This window comes from Budorcas taxicolor, chromosome 20 (assembly GCF_023091745.1).
Source record: "Budorcas taxicolor isolate Tak-1 chromosome 20, Takin1.1, whole genome shotgun sequence".
Lineage (NCBI taxonomy): Eukaryota > Metazoa > Chordata > Mammalia > Artiodactyla > Bovidae > Budorcas > Budorcas taxicolor.
In genome coordinates, this window is record NC_068929.1 from 39397825 (window position 1) to 39416996 (window position 19172).

General features: G+C 46.2%; 1 protein-coding gene across 1 annotated transcript in view; it reads right to left on the minus strand.

The window, feature by feature from the left end:
- EGFLAM (EGF like, fibronectin type III and laminin G domains) overlaps window positions 1-19172 on the minus strand; it is a 187378-nt gene that overhangs the window by 17227 nt on the left and 150979 nt on the right. The window contains exons 16-19 of the mRNA XM_052659149.1: window positions 15619-15730; window positions 11181-11297; window positions 8368-8548; window positions 132-210 (exon numbers count right to left, since the gene is read on the minus strand). Of these exons, the coding sequence (XP_052515109.1) occupies window positions 132-210; window positions 8368-8548; window positions 11181-11297; window positions 15619-15730 (489 nt within the window). The remainder of the gene's footprint in view (window positions 1-131; window positions 211-8367; window positions 8549-11180; window positions 11298-15618; window positions 15731-19172) is intronic.

Here is a 19172-nt window from a genome sequence, read left to right on the forward strand (position 1 = left end):
GACTACAGCTAAATTCTCCTGCCTTCTTGGAGAATTATCTTCTGGCATGAAAGATAAGGAAAAGCTCTGGGAAAGATAAAGAGAAACTGACCTCCCAGGAGATAAGGAAAGTGCTCGAGGGGTCTTCTTACCTCTTGAGAATATCTGGATTGTCATATGTCAGGTAACTGCGGCCGATAAACTGCGGGATCTCAATAGCTTCTGTGATCGCTGAGACAGAACAGAAAACGGAGGTTACGAGCTATGCGGCTCTCTTGACCCCAGCACTCCACCACGCGGCAGGAAAAGACAAAGAAAGCCAGCTCCCGGAAATAGGGCATTCATCAACTTGGCAGCCCCTTCCTCTTGGCTGCACAGGCACTTGGCCTGGTTTGGCATGACCTGGCCTGATTGCCTGGAGTTGGCGTCTCCCTGGTGGTCCCTCCCTGGGGCTGGCCGTCACCGTTATCTGCCTCAGCCCTACCGAGAAGGCCCTGCAATATACTGAACCTTGAATCGTGCCCAGTTATTCCTGGAAGCTAAAGGGCAGGCCCTGGGCCATGTGAGGAGCAGCTGGGGATAGCCTTAGAAGTTCTCCAAGGGAGGCAAACAGTCCCCCAACAAAATCCACCAGGATTTCTCTATTTGAAACCAACCTGGTCCAGAACCCATTCAGTCACAACCTCAGATACTGGTTAGTAATGGATAAGGCTTTGACTGTTTTTTGTGAAGCACCTTCTGGTGTTTTATTTCACCAAATTTTTACCACAGACATACAAAGGAGCAGCAAGTATTGGGGAAGGGGAGGCTTGGGTGTTCCCATTTTATAGAAAAAGAAAATGAGGCACATAATCATACAGGATTTGCCCAAGATTATACAGCTAAGAGAGAAACAGACTATGAACCAAACTCCGGCCCTCAGCCTACTTTCCAATATTTTAGAAGTGTTTCCTTCTCATTACTTTGTTTTCTTGAGGAATCACCGTCGTCCACACAGTGAGTAAAGGAATAAGTTAAGTAGCAGCATTTGGTGTCATGAATTAGGGATAATGTAGAGGATTTCTTCTAAAGAGGTCACAGCAACATCACTTTCCTCTTTAGAAAGACAGAGAAATGGCAGTTTAGAAAGTTAAGGTAAAATGAATCTCATGTTCAAAGAAATGTGCAAAATGAGAGAAAATAAGCCAGCTTATAAAATAAGTCATAGTTTCACAAGATACGTGGTTGGCACAGAGAAGAGATTGAACTAAGGACTCTACATCCAGGAGAGAAAAAATGTGTAATTATTGATGCTACAAATGATAGGAGAGTTTAAACTCAACTTCTACACATTAAAAAGAAGGGAGGAAGGAAAGAAAGAAAGAAAAGAAGGAAAGAAGAAAGAAAAAAAAAACAGTAAAACACAAAATCCAAGGACATTGCATGTGTGTATGCTCAGTCATGTCTGGACTCTGCAAGCCCATGGGTTGTAGCCCACCAGGCTCCTCTGATTTTCCAGGCAAGAATACTGGAGTGGGTTGCCATTTCCTCCTCCAGGTATCTTCCCCACTCAGGGATCGAACTCGCCTCTCTGGCGTCTCCTGCATTGGCAGGTGGATTCTTTACCACTGGGCCACCTGGGAAGCCCATGATGACATTGGGCCCCCAAATAAAAGTTCCTGTATTGGCAGGTCACCCACAGCATGCTCCTGTATTCTTCATAAAAGGAAAGAAAAAAAAAAGGAAGGAAGGAAAAGAGAAGTTGGGGGAGGGAGAGAGTAAAAGAAAGAAAGAAAAGGAGAGGAAGAGAAGCAAACATTTGTTTGAGGTAACTATCCAAGAAATTACTTTCTTGTCCTCTGAGGCAGCATGGCCCAGGACAAGGGGCTGTCGACCCGGAGGGCGTTTTAGAGTCAGAAGTGAATGGCTCTTTAATTTCAAATCCTGAGCGGCACCACCCTCTGGTTTAAGTGAGGAGGAGGAGGAGGAAGGAAGAAAAGGAAGCTGAGAGGGAAAAAAAAGATGCAAAATGCCACAAGTAGAAAGTTGGTGGGAAGAGAGAAGAAGAAGGGGAAAGCAGATGTTAGAGGAGGAGAAAAGAAAATGTCAGAGCAGCAAGGAGAAGGTGTGGGAAAAAAACAACAACAACACGAAAACAAACAGCCAAGTGGACCCCAGGCAGGGGACGCAGAGGGGACGAAAAAGCTGTGGCTTGGGGAGAAATCCAGGAGAAGCAAAAGTATAGAAAGAAGAGGGTGAGAATGCGGTATAAAAAGCAAGAGTGGGGAAACACAGGAGGACAGAGAAGCTCGTAGCTGGGCGAGCAGACCCTGAATTGCCAGCTGCTGATGCCAGACAGGAGGAGAAGCCGTCCCTCCCAGTCACTCTGGAGTCCCTGCTGGGTTTGGCTCAGCCCCAAGCAGGGCCCGTCCCTGCTGTTATTGGTCATGGACGTGGGTCTGTGGCCAACATTCATCATTCCCCTGCACCCCTGGAAATGATCAGGACGTGCTCTGCACCTGGACTCTCAAAGGGCTGTGTGTGTGAGCCCCGTCCAGCTGCTGACTAAGCCTCCCTAGCTCAGGGCTTCCCAAGACCCAGCCGGGAGACAAGTGTGTTCCCAGGGCTGGCGATCTCGGTGGGAGGCTGCAACCCCTCTGAGAGGTGTGTCCCCCGTTACCCTCTGAAGGTGGCTGGCCGGCACTGTGCCCACAGCCTGGCCAGAGCCTGCCCTGGCACCAGCCCAGGGGCCGTCCCAGCTTCTCGGAGGACTCACTGTACTTACTGTTGAGGCAGTAGTTCCCACACTCTGCCAGATGCCAGCATGAAACAGAACAGAGCAGGTCAGAATCTCACAGTCACTGTAAAATCCCAATTGCTGTGGCTGCAGATCGCTGGAAAGTGGCCTTGCACAGCCCCTGGGAAGCCCTGTAGGAACTCACATTCCTCTGAGGGAACGTGAATCCACTCATTCCCCTCGTGAGAAACCGCTGGAAATCTTTTCTCTCAGCATGGTTAGCACCAGATCACCCAACACACCTGCGCAGATCTCAGCTTAGTAACTGGGGTTCAGGTGGTGGTGGACCAGGAAGAACACCTCTGGGGCTCCCCTGACCTTGAACTGACAATGCCCACTTAACCTAAACCTGGAGAAACACTTCCTGGAGAGTTGCTTACCTTGTCAATGACCACTACCTTTTCTTGGCTCCAGGCTACATGTGAGAAAGGAATGATAAGCCAGCCAGCTGCCTCTTTTCTCTCCACAGTGGAAAATATCACCCTAATTCCCACCCCACCCCCTTTACAAGGTTCAGACCTTGTGATTAATAAAGAGCAGGGGAACACTCTAGAAATGATACCACTGAACACAAACATGGTGAAAATATACCGTGTCATCAGTATATGTGGATAAATATTAATTCCATCCTAAAACATTACAGTTAGAAGTAACCACCTAGTTCTTTCTAGCCTTTTTGCAGTTTGTTTAAATATTGTAAGCACAAGTATATTTTATCCTAACCCTTTATATCTAGTTTCTTCTACACTTTTTTTTTTTTCCTGTGGCAAAGGCACTACTCAAAGACAGTTTTTGGTGCTTCCTGACATTTAGACCTAAAAGCTGGAGACATCTGGTGACAAAATGAATAGCCAGCCTGCAAGCCAGGCAAATTTTCCACTTCAGGGACTTGAAATTCCCAATGGACTATGAAGAGTGGAAGAAAACTTGCTGGCTCCTTCACGCAGTCCCAGGACCAGTGAAGGAAGGACCTGGGGTTGTAACCTAGCTTTTCCAGCAGCCAGGACTCCTCCCCACAACCTCCTGAGCAATGGCAATCCAGTCCTAGGGAACTGGACTCAACTTCCAGGGTGGGCAGCTCTCTCATCCACAGGCAGCACTCTCCCTTGCTGGACAGCTCTGCTTGGAGCAGCAGTCTTGGTCCCATGAAGCTGACTCTGCAGCCACAAAGTAAGTAATAGCTAAAAAATCATTTTCTACACTACCAGCCTTCAACTATCTGAAAAATCAACATCCAGGCTGAATGCCTCCAAATTTTCCATTGGTTAAGGATACACCATCCCAAGAAAAGAAATTCGCTATAGTATGCACAACTTATATGTTTTATGAATTTGTGTTTTTTCATACTGAGTATTCTTAAATTACAGCTCATATTTAATGAAGCTACTTTTTTTTTTTTTAATGCTCTGGGACTTCCCCCCATCCCCCAGTCAGACTCAGCAATTTGATATGAATTTGCTAAATACACTGTGAAGTGCCTAGAATGTGGTCAATCATTATGAGTCAGGCAGGTTCCCATCTTTGAGGACTGTGCATCCCTGACAAATGTGTGACCTAAGCCAGTGGCTTTTGGTGTTGGTAGTGAGTGGAACTTCAGCTGCTGCAGAGAAACACTCCCATCTAGTGGCCTGAAGGGTCCTGCACCGTCTGAGTCAGAACTTCTCAGTAATCTGGGAAGGGAAGGGAAGGGGGTACCATCAGAGCTCAGTCCTTTCCCAAGTGACCTGTCTGCCATGGGCTGGGGGAAACCCTGGAGGAACCAGCTGCATCCTACACCCTTGTCTTAGACACTCAGAACATATCCAAGGCTCTGAGAAGACCCTCAGAAGAAGCGATGGTTTACCCAGGATTACACAGTCTTATTTGAGGCTCAGATGGTAAAGAATCTGCCTACAGTGCAGGAGACCTGGGTTTGATCCCCAGATTGGGGAGATCCCCTGGAGAAGGGAGTGGCAACCCACTCCAGTATTCTGGCCTGGAGAATTCCATGGACAGAGGAGCCTGGCAGGCTACAGTCCATAGAGTCCCAAAGAGTCAGACATGACAGAGCGACTCACTTTATTAGACCACAGAACCCCCGTCCCATTCTGTGCATGTGAATGTTATGTTGTCTGTCTCTCTGTGTGAGCACAAAACAGCCATCAGTATTCTTTAGAACTTAAATTTTCACCTGTGCTTTGTGAAACTCTGCTTTCCCTTGTTAGTAACTTAGATACAAGAGCTCTTAATGGCCTGGGACACAAAATGGGCTAATTTGGATGAGAGTAGAGAGAAAGAAGAAAGAAATCTCTAAGGATGGGGAGTACTGGCTTTCTGACACCCCTCTGGTGAGATGAGAAAGGGACCTCAGGACTGGGCTGCAGCATGGGGTGCTGGGGTTTGTGGTACAAGGCACACGAGGGTGAGAGCTCCAGATGGAAGGTGAGGGGACCACCGCGCATTATGGTTTCTGCTGGTATCTGAAGTTGTGCCTTCCGGCTTCTCTAGCCCCAGCTGGGGACACAGAGGCTCACTTTCCTGCAGCTCCGTGGCAGCCTGGTGCCCACCACCATCTGGGCTCAGACTCTGCTCCAGCCTCTGATGTCACAGAGACAAAGGGTGGGACAGGGCTCCCAAGACCCTCTTAATGGTCTGATGGTCTGAGAGCCCGGAATCCCCCCAGCCCTAGCCCTCCCGTACCACCAAGAATTGAGAACAAGTGTCTAGTCTCCCAAGTAGGGCCCCAGTGGAACTCCTCACGGAGGAAGGTAGAGAGAACCAGACTCACTGAACATCCCCAGAACGAACTTCCTGCTGGAGAAGGTGCCCCTTGGTATGGACTGAGTGAGGCCTAGTGTTGGGGGTTTCTCCGACATGCTGCACACTGCAAAAGGGTGGTTTAACATCTGTGGGAGACACTAGGGAACACGTTTGTGCTTTTGAAGCATGATCTGTTCATCATGGAGGGGAAAGCTTGTAAATATATAAGGGTAAGAAGCATCTTATTGGATCAGGTGGGATTCTCTTTGATAACCAAGGATGGCTCCTAACCAGTCTTTGTCTTTCCCGCTAAGAATATATCCCAACTTTTAGACTGTTCTTTTGCTTCTCTGTGGAACAGTATAGTTTGCCAGCTCTCTTTCCTTTCTTTCTGACACTTATCCAAGCTTACTGAACAATCACAGCAGTCTGTATGGTAACTGTGTACCTCTATGTGCCTGCTGGGGCCTGAAAACTTGTCCTTAACAGCCCTAACCTGTACCCACAGTTCCGTTAATCCTCCCAAGCCATATAGCAGGAGAAGAAATTACATGATACAGGCCATGCCTCCTATGTATGAATCTTCCTAGGACTGGCAACAATTGCCCTTTTGCCAGAAATGCCCTATTTCAAAGCACAAGGAAATGCTGATACAATGTGAAAGCAGCTGATGCTCTGAGTTTTAGTCTTGGTTGCAGCCTAGGATGTTGCAGAAAAAAGGGGTCTAAATGCCACCTAGACCACCGCCACACTGCCACTGCCCAATCTCTTGGATCTTGCCAGAAGGCCCAGGCCCTCATCAGCGATCTGACTTTCATTTTGGAGAGGTATATTTCTCATTGAACCTGAACCTATAGTTGCAAAGCTCTTTACATCTATATGGATAATGTTCTGTAACAGGAAACAAGGGTTACCAAGATACCAATTATCTTTTCTTTCTATTTAATTCCAGAAGCTAAATGTTCATTTCATCCTGGACTTTATATATTGACCCTTAGTGTTAGCATCTAAGGCAAGAGCAACCTTGCATTTGCCTGTGGTAAAATTGGAGACTTAGGAGATTCAAACGCTGATGTGTGAAACCAGGATCCAATTTTCTGAATGAACAGGCCACTCTTGAGCTAAATCTCTCCAAGTACCTGCTATTAGCTAAACAGTGATTTCCTTGTTAGCTTTATAATCAGGATCATTCACAAATGGCTCAGTTTCTCTTCTTTAGGGGTTCATCACTAGAGTGAGCTACATTTGTAAACTTATTTCATATGATTTGCCATGAGGGTTTCAAAATTCATTTCAATATAATACTACTTAATCTTCCAACTGGCTAATTGGCATCTTTCATATTTTCCAATGCTGCTGCAAAACAACTTCTCCTGGCACTCCATATACTGAAATATCTACCTGTAGTCTACAGTTGTCCTCTAAGCCCTACTTCAAAGAACAAGTAAAAACCTGGAAAAAAAAAAGGAAAGAGAGAGAGAGCAGTGCTTCACTCAGGACTGCTGCCGTCTTGCCTCCAGGCCTGTCTGCCTTTTTTAATCAGTTCCTGGAGAGGTGAGGCCTCCCTGACATTCTAAACAGAAGGTCCATCTGGCTCACCATGACGCAGCTCCACGACATGGGCCTCTTCTAGACCCCACCCTGGCCTCGGCCTCCCTCGAGCAGATGTGGAAAACAGTCCAGCAGGACCTGCGATCTGGATCTGCTCTGCTTTCAGACAAGGGCAAGTTGAACGTTAAGTGCTCACAGCACCTGCTGGTGGGTGTTGTTTTTCTCACCAAGAATAATAATGGCTTCTTGTTGTTGTTCAGTTGCTCAGTCATGTCCAACTCTTTGTGGCCCCATGGATTGCAGCATGCCAGGCTTCCCTGTCCTTCACCATCTCCCAGGGCTTGCTCAAACTCATGTCCATGGAGTTGGTGATGCCATCCAACTGTCTCACCCTCTGTCACCGCCTTCTCTTCCTGCCCTCAGTCTTCCCCAGCATCAGGGTCTTTTCCAGTGAGTTGGCTCTTCGAATCAGGTGGCTTAAGTATTGCAGCTTCAGCATCAGATAATGGATAATGGGTGCTATTGTTACTTACTAGGTATTCTTCTGAGAAATATGAGTACTGCCTCATTCTTCTTTTAAAGAATACACATTGCCTTATGTAATCTACACTACCATTCTCTGAGTTAAACAATATCACTGTATTATTCTCATTTTACAGATGAAGAAACTGAGGTACTGAGGAAACATATACAACATGGAAAACAGCAGTCTGCAGAAGGTTGTTCATATTCTAGCTTGTAGCAACTAATGTGCAAGTCATATTGTGCCATATTTGGCAAGAGTTCCCTTTGTAGCATTCATAGGTAGGAGTCAAAAATATTTTGTCAAAATATTTATCAGTCTATAAAGCCCAGGCATTCACCTGTCAGGATAGGCTCTGGGAGAGGCTCAGATCAGGGGTCCTGGAAACCACTCCCGCCCCCAATATTATGAATTAACCCTTTGATTCTAGACCATGGGGCAATTCTCAGAGAAGAAGCCATAGTAGCTGTGATGGGGAGCTATTTACTTACTCTTTACAGAAGTATTTCAGCATTTTAATTCTTATTAAATAGTTAAAGTCATTTATATATACATATAATTAATCATCTGGGTTTCCCTGGTGCCTCAGCTGGTAAAGAATCATCTAATATGCTGTTGACATCATTAATAAAAATAAACAGTGTGGCTGTCTCAGGGTAATCAACTCGTCCTTTAAGAGTGGCAGTCTCCCAAACAGCGTGTCCATTCTCTCTGCTCCAGGAAGCAGTTCCCCAGCACACGTGCATGCACGCGCGCACACACACACACACACACACACACACACACACACACAGTGTACCTTTCTGGCAGTGCAGCCCCTCGAAGCCCAAGGGGCAGTCACACTCATAGCCCTCCTTCCTGGGTCGGCAGCTGCCCCCATGGGCACAGGGGGACTCCACGCAGGGGTGGGCTGCATTCTCCACGTTCACGCCCCACGTGAAGTCATGCTTCACGTGGATGGTCCGGTCATTCAGGATGATCTTAGGAAAGAAAACATAAAGAAATTCAGGGATTCAGAAACCAGCTCTGGAGTCTTCTACAGCTTCCCTCAGCACACCAACCTGAACTACGCTTGGGGTCGGGGGGAGCTTTAAAAATAAAAAGAGAAAGTCTGGTTACTGCTTTCAGAGTTCTGTGAATGACGCAGGAATGGAAGTGACTGCATTTGGTGCTTGGGAGAATCTGCATCAGGTACAAGAGTAAACAAGCAGCTTCCTCTGGTTCTGGACAACCTGGCCACTCGGAGCGATCATAAAGAAGAACCAGTTACTACAAAACTGGGTTTCTAATGCTGTATAGCGGAATCATGGGAGGTGAGGGGGTTAAGAAATATACTCATGCCCAAGCCCCACCCAGATCAACCAAACCAGAATTTCTGTGGGTGAAACTGAGTCACTGGTAAGTTTAAAGAAACACTCCAGGTGATTCCAAGATGCAGCCAAGGCTGAGACATGCGGCTAAAAAGCAGAGTAAGGAAGAATACAACACAAAATGTCACAGAGGCAGGAATCCAAGGTGGGGCGGGGGGCGGTGATAGAGTCTGGAGGTGGTGGAAATGTACTGCTGTGTCTTCCTGGCTGGTATTCTCTGAAGCCTCCTCCAGCTCCATCAACACAGTCTCTCCAACTGCCCCCCTCCCTCCTGCTTCCTTCTTCCCCAGCACTCCGGAATCCCCACCTCACCACATCCTCTTCCCCGGAGTGAAACTCAGGTCACATTCTTAGCTCTGCTGTGCATATTTACCAGGACAGACAGCTCTTTGCTCTCACCCCTTTTCCCTGCAATGGGGCTTTAGTGAAACTGATGAATTATAGAGAGAGGTCACTGGGCTCCCCGACTCCAAATAAACAAAGTGTGCATTGGCCCTGAGCTGTGGGTGTTTCGGGGTTCTTCAGGCTTTGCAGAACTCAGACAGAAAGAGCTTTTCCTAGGGTAACCTCCAGCATGCAGGGGATCCTAAGAGGTTAGCAAGGGTACTTCTGGCCACTCATCCATGTTTCCACAGGTTTGTCTAGTTTTTGGAGAGTCAGGAAAGCTGGGAGAAAACCTTCCTCCAGGCATGCCACTCAGAATCTACCAGAGAAGAGCCGGAATCTTTCCACACTGTCCCCCTTTCTTGCTGTGAGTGACGACTGTAAACCCGAGTCATGAGAAATTGAACAAGGCAAGTGCCATGACTGGGTTGGGGCTTCCACGGTGGCTCAGACAGTAAAGAATCTGCCTGCAAGGTGGGAGACCTGGCTTTGATCCCTGGGTTGGAAGATCCCCTGAAGAAGGGAATGGCTACCCACTCCACTATTCTTGCCTGGAGAATCCCATGGACAGAGGAGCCTGGCAGGCTACAGTCCATGAGGTCACAAAGAGTCGGGACACAATTGAGCGACTAACACTTTCACTTTCTCTTACTGACTGGGTCACTGGGAGGGGAGGGGGCTTTTCCAGGAAGTAAGGAGGAAAGGCTTGTATGTGTTGTGTGAAGAGAGCAAAGCCTGACATGTTCAGAAGGAAGATGAAGCCTCTCAGCAGCTCAGCTTACTTCCCAAGTTAGAATTTCAAACCCATGATTTCACATGGCCAGTCCCACTCACGGCGGGGACAACGGTCTGAACTGAGGTGTCACTGACCTCACAGTTCAGCAGCAAAGGGAAGCACAGCAGGGTGAGGAAATATTGACTGGGCCCCTTTTCTGGGCCCCACACTGGGATACAGAGAAGGACAGAGTCCCTGGGGCCCTTCTCAGAGCCCAACTGAGCAAATCCTGAGAGGACCTCCTCTCTCTGCCCCTCCACCTCCTTAGTGCCTCCCGTACTTTGCCTCAGATTCCCCTCAGGGATTGGTGGCCCCCATTCCTTCACTGGTTGCCAAGAGAAATAGGACTTGGCTGACATCCAGGAACCTGATGTGTTTTTCTTCAAATCCTTTCTTCCCCATTTTTAGTGGTCCTGCAACTCTGGGTTGGTGGGTCAACTTACATGTCTGTTGTAGACAGAACATAATCTCATGACTGGAGAGATCACGGGCAGCCCCGAGAGAAGGAACATGTGACAGTATGAATGGGGACAGTGTCCTGTCTCTCACTAGCTGAGTGGATTTTTTTTTCTCGAACCTTCCATGGCAGGACTCTAATCTGTGGTCTTAAGAGTTTGGTTACATGATTGATGAACAACCATTAAAACAAGGTGGTGGGGATGGAAGTGGAGGCAGCAAAAACAATTGGGTCTTGCCTTGAGCAAAAAGCCAAGTGACCCCAAAGAGAAGCAGGAGTCACTATGAGACTCCATCCATTTCCTTCCCTTTTTCACAAGTGTCTGAAGTGACCTGGTACAATTGCCCCCTCAACAATACTAGGATATTCTAAGTAGATTTATTGTAAAAATTCATCTTCATTGAGTTGCATTCACGAGATGTCCGCTGGGCACAGCTGGGAGCAGGTGCTATAAGAAAGCAGGGTTGGAAAGGTATGCTTTGAGAATTAAAAAATATAATTTTAAAAATGTTAAAACTTCCTCAAGGTTTCTTTTTTGGGTATAGCCGTTTACACTGATCACAGTTCTCAATTCCATTGTCAGTAGTCAAAGTCACACCATGCACATGAGGAAGGGTAGCCTGTACCTTCTGGATGCTCCCACTGAATGGCTTGAGGATGCCCGAGTTCTTCTTCACATCATCATAATTGGGGACCCCACCAATGAAAATGTCCGAGTTGCACTTAATCTGGGTGAAGCCTCCCTGCCAACAGATTAAAAACAAAACACGGTATAACCAACTGTGCCTCTGGTTCCCTGTTAGGGAAGAAATGGCTGAGGCAATCTCAAGACTCATCATGACAATTTTTATACATATTGGCCTGACCTTTGTCCTGTTTTTCATTACTGCTTATCACCTTTTTGATTTTTTGTAAATTTCTGGACATTTCTGAGATTCATCCTCTAGAAAATGCAAGCGAATATGATAGACCACTACATCATCGGTATCACTCTCTCCCTGCAGGAAGGTTACCTGTAACCTGTCAGTCTCAAGTGGGGCCGTGTAACTTGCTTTGGTCAACAAAACATGAGCAGGTGAGAAATGAATCATTTCTGGGCAGAGTCTTTCAGAGCCAGGAGTGGTTCCCTATGCCCTGTTCCTCTACCCCTATTTCCAGAGGTCCCCAACTTCCAGGATCTAATGCCTGATGATCTGAGATGGAGCTGATGTAATAATAATAGAAATAAAGTGCACAATAAATGTAATGTGCTTGAATAATCTTGAAACCAACCCTACCCTCCCATCCCTCTTCCGTGGAAAAATTGTCTTCCATGAAAGTGGATCCTGGTGCCAAAAACGTTGGGGATCACTGTTATTCCTTCAGCCTGGGTCTCAGATTAAGGCTGCAGCTGACTCTTGATGGACATGTAATGTGAATAAGAAATAACCCCTCATTATAAACTGCTGCTATTTGGGCCACACGTGTGCCTGAGCCTCTCCTGGCAACTGACATCCCACTGGTTTAGCACTTTGCCTAGATTTGGATACATGATTCAAATTCCAGTATAGCGCTTATTGATAGATTCACTAACGGTAAAGACAGAATTCGCTTAGGCCAAGAGAAAGGGAAAGCATTCGAGTAGGAAGCATTCCTTGTTATCATATACAAAGAGCAGAGAAATTCCTTCCAGATTCTTAGAGACCCCCACTGTCAATCCCCAAAGGCTTCTCTTGCTTCTGGTCATTTCAACAGCCTAAACCCAATGGCTGGGCTAGATAACAACCTGTGTGTGAGATTTAATGTCTAAACTCCTTCAAACATCTTAAGCAAAATGTTAAAATGCCCTAAGATAACATGTAAATTTGAGACCTCTGGGAATGAACACATTTGGGGTAACATAAGTTATTGTTTTCTTTGATTTATGGTCAAAAGAAATACGAAGTGTAGCAGGATTCAATTATTTACCAAATACTATTAGGTACCTACCATGTCCCAGGTACTAAGTGGTGCACAAACCACAGTAAATAAGAAAGCCCAGGTCCCTGCCCTCCAGGGGCTTACACTGTGGGGCAACACAGACAAGTAAACGGGCAGGTAAGATAAGCCCTGTGAGGACTGCCCAGGTGACTATGGCGGCACCTGGCGGGGATAGGGCATCTCATACTCTGCTTCAGAATTAAGGAGTGGGAGGTGAAGCAGGAAGAGTCAAAACGAGTCTCAGAAACTGGCTGGAGTCAGAGGTTGGAGGGCATGTTAGGTACAGGGCAAAAGCAAGGAGGGACCACATCACACATGGATAGAAATTTACACGTCACCAAAAGAACAATGAGTTTTCAGCAAGAGAGAGAGAAATCAGTGTTTTAGGACTATCATTGGCCAGAGAGAGGAGAATGGATTTGGGGTCCAGTCAGGGTGGAGAAGAGGAGACGGGAGCAGAGAGGAGGATGCTTCATCTAGGGGAGCGCTCAGAGTGGCTGAGTCCAGCCAGGTAACAGCAAAGAGGTCTCGTAGTAGCCAGACTGAACTGCCTTCTGTCAATAACCTTCAGGCAGCTTTGAGGGTTCTTATTTAACTAATGGGGATGTGGGGAATCATCAGAGGCAATGTCAGGAATCCTTGTGCATTAGGGAACCAGGCAGGAGCTGTCAGGACACACCCACGGAGACCCATCGTCATCATGTCTTTAAAATAAAATACTAGGAGGAAAAGGAGGGCTGCAAGGTCAAAGGGATTTCAGAGAAGCAGGCTGTTTTGAAAAAACTTGGGAGTTTCTTGGTTGTGTCAGGCAAACTGGGTGAGGTCTTGTGGGGTGACAGAAGTCTCTTTTGGCTCCTCATCAAAGTCCTCCCCCTGGCCCCAGCCCCCCTCCCAACACCTCTGCCACCACCACCTGAAGTGGACATAAGGCGGGGCTGCAGCGGGACCACAGGAGGGAAGCAAACAGACTCACCAAAGTGAGGCGCTCAGTGCCTGGATTCACCACTTCCGTTAAGCTGAGAGTGGCTGGAAAACCTGAGTAAACCCCCTGATGGGGTTCTCTGAAGCCCTGGGAGCACTGCCCCTTTGAGTTTGCACAGCTTGACTCATCCTGGGCTGCGGGTGTTTCTTAGCGCAGCCAGTTGAGCAACGTGATGTCGGGTGTGGTTTGGACACTTAGGGGCTGGCTTAGCCTCCAGTGTATCCTGTAACCCCTGTTCCCCTCCTTCTCTAAACTCTAAGACCACAATCCTCGTTCACCAGGCCTTTGAACAGGGTATAACAGCTGTGAGGCAGAGACCCCTGATCTCCGATTAAGGTTTAACTCACCGAGATCAAGCATGGGTCTCCCCACTCTCGTCTCAGGGAGGCCTCCCAAAAACCACCCTCAGATGCACACAGAACAGCCACGCCTTCCCTCCTACCTGCTTACACTGCTTTCCAGGTGGGCAGCTCCATCCATTCAAAAAGCCGATAAAGAGGACGCTGGTTCTACCAGTCCCGGTGTGGCAGTAACAGAACCCGAGGTGTGTGGTTTCTACCCTTGTGCTGTCTCTTCACTACAGGATCTCAAGGGTAAATACTGTGTCCCAAATAGATCCTTATTTATAATCAAAGGCCTTAACCCTACTATTTACAAACACGCCCATCCTGTTTTTGTTACTGTTGTACAGATGTTGGTAACTAAGGCCTAGAGTGATACAGTGCTTTTGTGAATTTATATTATTAAGTCAACACACAGTCAGATCTACACCTGTGAGCTTCTAATTCTGTCCAGGACTAAAATCAGCTGTTTTCTGGACTATATGAAAGTGACTCCCATTCCTGCTTTAAAATCCATTTTCCTTTATACATCTTCCTTCCTACCTACCCTACTTTCTCTTTCTTCCTTCTTTCCATCTTTCCTTCCTTCCTAAAATATATATGGGACATTTTCTAGGGTACTTGCCTCTTGAAGCAGAGCCCAGGTTGGGATTTTCTGACTTCTAAGGAGGCCCTTGATTCTCACAGGACCTTCCACCACTGCTGTCCCTGAAGCTGCCTTCCTGATAAGTTGCCTTTTTACTCCCCTCCTCAACCAGGATCTCCTTCCCCACCAAGAGTCCCTTTTCTTTCCCTTTCTTTCTTTTCCTATCAATTCTTTTCTTATCAGAACAGTCACATTCATCAATACCTTCTTTAAATCTGTGATGCACACAATGAAGACTGTTGTAATTAAAATCCTGGCAAATCTGAGGTCCCTGCTGTTTTTAGGGGTCTGTAAATTTCATGTGTGTACAGAATGCTAGTAGATTGTAATTTAAAACAGGAGGAGAAGGCGATGACAGAGGATGAGATGGTTGGATGGCATCACAGACTCGATGGACATGAGTTTGAGCAGGCTCCAGGAGTTGGTGGTGGACAGGAAAGCCTGGTGTACTGCAGTACACGGGGTCGCAGAGTTGGACATGACTGAATGACTGAACTGAACTGAGTACACTATTAGCAATAATAATAAGTAAAGCTACACAACACTGATCATATGCCGGGTTCTGTGGTATTTGAGAAATACAGTTATTCTAATTCTCACAACCTTATAATGCAGTGCTATTATTATCACGATTACCCTATTTTTTTAGATGCAAAAACACCATCTTGGGAGATCAAGTGATCAGACTAGTCTGAGCTCCCGTCACTGATAAGGAATGGAGCTAGATTTTGAAGCCTAGGTGTCTGGTTTCAGAGTCTTTGTTCTTATCAGATGTGTGATCACACCCCCACCCCCCTCACTGGCCCTGCCTTGGAGTTGTGTTCTGATCTACCTTATATAGCAATGTGAACAAAGCTATGCGTCGGCAGGGAGGCGTGGAGCGGGTGGGCAGTTCTGTGAGTGACACCTGTATTAGCTCCCTCCCCTACGAAGGCCTGTACTATTATCAATCCCATTCCCGGCTGAGGAACTGCAAAGCTAAGGAACTCGTCCAGTGGGAAGCTCGGGTGCTAACCCAGGTAAACTGGCACCAGAGTCCATGTGATTAACCACTGTGCTGGTGCTTTCGTCTCCAGGACAGGAAGGAAAGAGGAACCCCGCTCACACACGTCATCAGGAGGGGATGTCCTTCTCACCTCTGCCATCCCCTCCACCGCCTTCTGCTTATCCACCTGCAAGATGCCGTTCTTTGCCGTGCGGGACACACGCAGCTCGTGCCAGTGGCCCAGGGTGAGGGGCTCTTCACTCCTGTCGAAGGAAGGAAACTGAACATGTGTCAGCATCACTGGCGTTGCAGATAATGTCCACCAATCTGGCTCTGATGAAGTGTGCCAACCTTCAGCACCTCGTCCTATCCAGCAAAGAGAAGAACCTCATTCCTCCTTGTTAAACACAGCAGGGCTAGCTCCGTTTACTGGACTCCTTCATGGGAGAAGTATCTCACTTATCATTTTACTTATTCCTTATCACAAGTATGAAATGGGGGTAGGATTCGTCTGGTTTTCAAGATGAGGGGGTAAAATATGATCAGAGTTGCATGAAATCTTTGAAGAAGAGAGAACTATATAGGCTACGATGTAAAGCAGATTCCTTGATGTAATGATGTCTGTAGCATTCTTTGAAATGCATAAAAAATAAGATGGATGGATGGGGGAATATAAGAATGAATAGACACATGATAAAGAACTACAGCAGAATGCTAACTGTAAACAGTAGGTGGTGGGTCGAAGGTTTATTGCACAGTTCTTTCAACTTTGCTATATGTTTGAAGTGTTTCATAATAAAATATTTGGGAGGCAGATTCCACGTTGTCTGATATTGTGAAAAAAATTAAAAGTACTTTAAAAATTCAATTATTAATTCAAGATGGAAGCACTTAAAGTTTAAATGATATTGGTAAGATTTTTACATGTTACATTTTACAGCAAGGTGTGTAAAAGGAGTATAATTATTGCATTTGTGTTTCTAAAGATGTATATAAGTTCCTGGCCTTCTCTGAACCTCCCAATTATTCTGTGGTCCTGGATCATCTTTAGAAACCCACCAGGAATACCAATGGGCACAATTACTGAAAGGTCTCCACCCCCTCACTTGATTTTTCGCTCTGGCAAATGCTTTTGCCATTTGTCCTTAGCAATTAGAATTTAATCACCTTGGCTCAATCAATATGCAATAAAGATCTCATTCAGCAGCCCATCTCCATAATAACTAACAGCATCTGAGCCTGTTCTTGTCCTGTAGAGGTCATTCCCTGTCAATACGCTGCCTCCCTCTGCACAGGGATATTGATCGCTGCCATCATGAGCTCATTTCAATTGTCTCGATTTTTGAATCAAGTTCATCATAAATTAGACCACCTTATCCTCTGCCTAAAGTTAAAATGATGTGGCCAACTCCACAGCTTCCTGTAGCTCAGGCTTTCACTGAATTGTCTTAATGAAGCAGGAAGTCTTGGAAATGGTTTTTAAAATAAACATTTTCCAAAGGGCCGTCTGAAACATTAACCGTGATCGGTGTTGTCAGTTACATTGCAGAGGGCTGGCCCAGGGGAGCAGATGATGGTTACTCTGAGTTCTTGCCTCTTTTTCATCATAACTAATGCTAAAGATTTTTTTTCCCAGGCACCTTTCCTGACAAGCAGGGAAGGAATAACTTATGCTTAAAAAAAAATTTAAATACCTCTTATCAAAAATAGGCACCGAATTAAGAAAGAGAGAAATTCTGGATTTCTAAGGTTCCACATGTCTGTGACTCCGCAGCTGAAGCTGCTACTGCAGATGTGCAGGGGGCAGGAGGCAATTTGTTCAGGAGGACGGCTGATGAGCCACGACCCTCTCCAGCCCCTTCCAGTCATTCCTTATCCAGGAAGAAGGCATTTGAAAGTACAAGGTGATATTCAAGGTGTCTTCTTCCTTTCTTGACTTGACAAATTGTTCTAAGTGAGTTGTTTAGGCTGTTTTGCATAATCATATGTAAATTGAATCAATTATATACCCACCAAAGTTGTCTTGAGACACAGGATGTTCTTGCATAACCAGAGACACAAAAATATTTGTCCATTCCCCAAGGTGGGAGGTGTTACTGATGTGTAGGAATTCAACCTTAAGGACAAGAATGAACTGTACTTTTAAAGAACTGTTGAAACCTAAGGCAGTAAGCACTTTCCATCAGCCAGGAAAAATGATCAGCAGTTAAGGACAATGCGTGGCTTCCCTTGTGGCTCAGCTGGTAAAGAATCCGCCTGCAATGTGGGAGACCTGGGTTCAATCCCTGGATTGGGAAGATCCCCTGGAGAAGAAAAAAGGCTACTCACTCTAGTATTCTGGCCTAGAGAATTCTAGGGTTGCAAAGAGTCAGGCACAACTAAGTGACTCACTTTCACTTCATGACTGTAACATCTCACAAAGAACTCTTTCTAGAGATGACAGTCTAGCAATATGAATTGTGATTGAATACAGCCGCCATTTCCTTTAAAACAACAACAAAGACTAACCAATTTCTTGCTGCAGGGCACTGTTGAACAAAGCACCCTAGTGAGTTTCAAAAGAGGAGAATTCTTGAAATGTAGGAACAAGAAGCGTATGTGCATTAGATCAGCAGGCCTCCAGCTGGAAGGTAAAAACTCCCATGGGAGGAACACAGTCAGAAGAGGGAAACATAAACAAATAAGAAAAACACCTGCACCTCCAACTGCAGGCTCTGAGGGATTCACAGAGATCCTGCCACATTCTATGAGAACAATCGATCTGCTGAGTTGACGAACAGTACAAACTAGGTCAGAGGGAAAGTTTTGATAACCCAGAACCAAGTCCACAGACACGAGCAAGCCGTTTAGAAGCACTCAGTTACTCCACGCCACTGAAATCAGTCATCTCACAGCCTTTTTGAGCACACTGGTCAGGGAAGGGTCCTTGCAATCACTGGTGATTCTCTGTCGGCTTCTTTATATGAAGAATGGTAAGAGCCGTGCTAAATAACTAGTTGCCATCAAAGAAATAATGCAAGAGGAAAGTTACTGATAATCGATCAGTGATATTTAAGGTGACATCATGTCACACCATGATTAGGTGACAGTTATGTATTTATTCGCATGCATAATAATGCCAGTGTGTTCACTCAAGGCTGGTGAGGAAGTTGGTGTCCCTTTGAAACCCTCTTAATCTAATGGAAATGACTTGGAAATGACCTGGTAAGCTTCTGCCAATAGAACATTTGTGGGAAACAGGGCAGATGAATAATGATTTAACGTTTCTAAGTGAATGTGGCTGTGATACACCCCATTTCCAATGGCCAAAGAGAAAAAGAAAAAAATGTGAGGCCACCGAGGACATTTCTGTTCATTACATTTCTACTGCATGCATGCTACGTCACTTCAGTCTTGTCTGCTCTCTGCAACCCCATGGACTGTAGCCTGACAGGCTCCTCTGTCCATGGGATTTCCCAGGCAAGAATACTGCAGTGGGTTGTCATTTCCTTCTCCAGGGGACCTTCCTGACCCAGGGATCAAACCTGTGTCTCTTAAGTCTTGTGCGTTGGCAGGCAGGTTCTTTAGCACTAGCTCCACCTGGTAAATCCCTACTTTTTCAACTAGTTGTTATGTATTTGCCAAGTGCTCACCAAGTGATGCTCTGAGCAAGGGGCTGATTGACAGTTTATGAAGGCTCTGCTGATTGTGTTGCATGATCTCAGG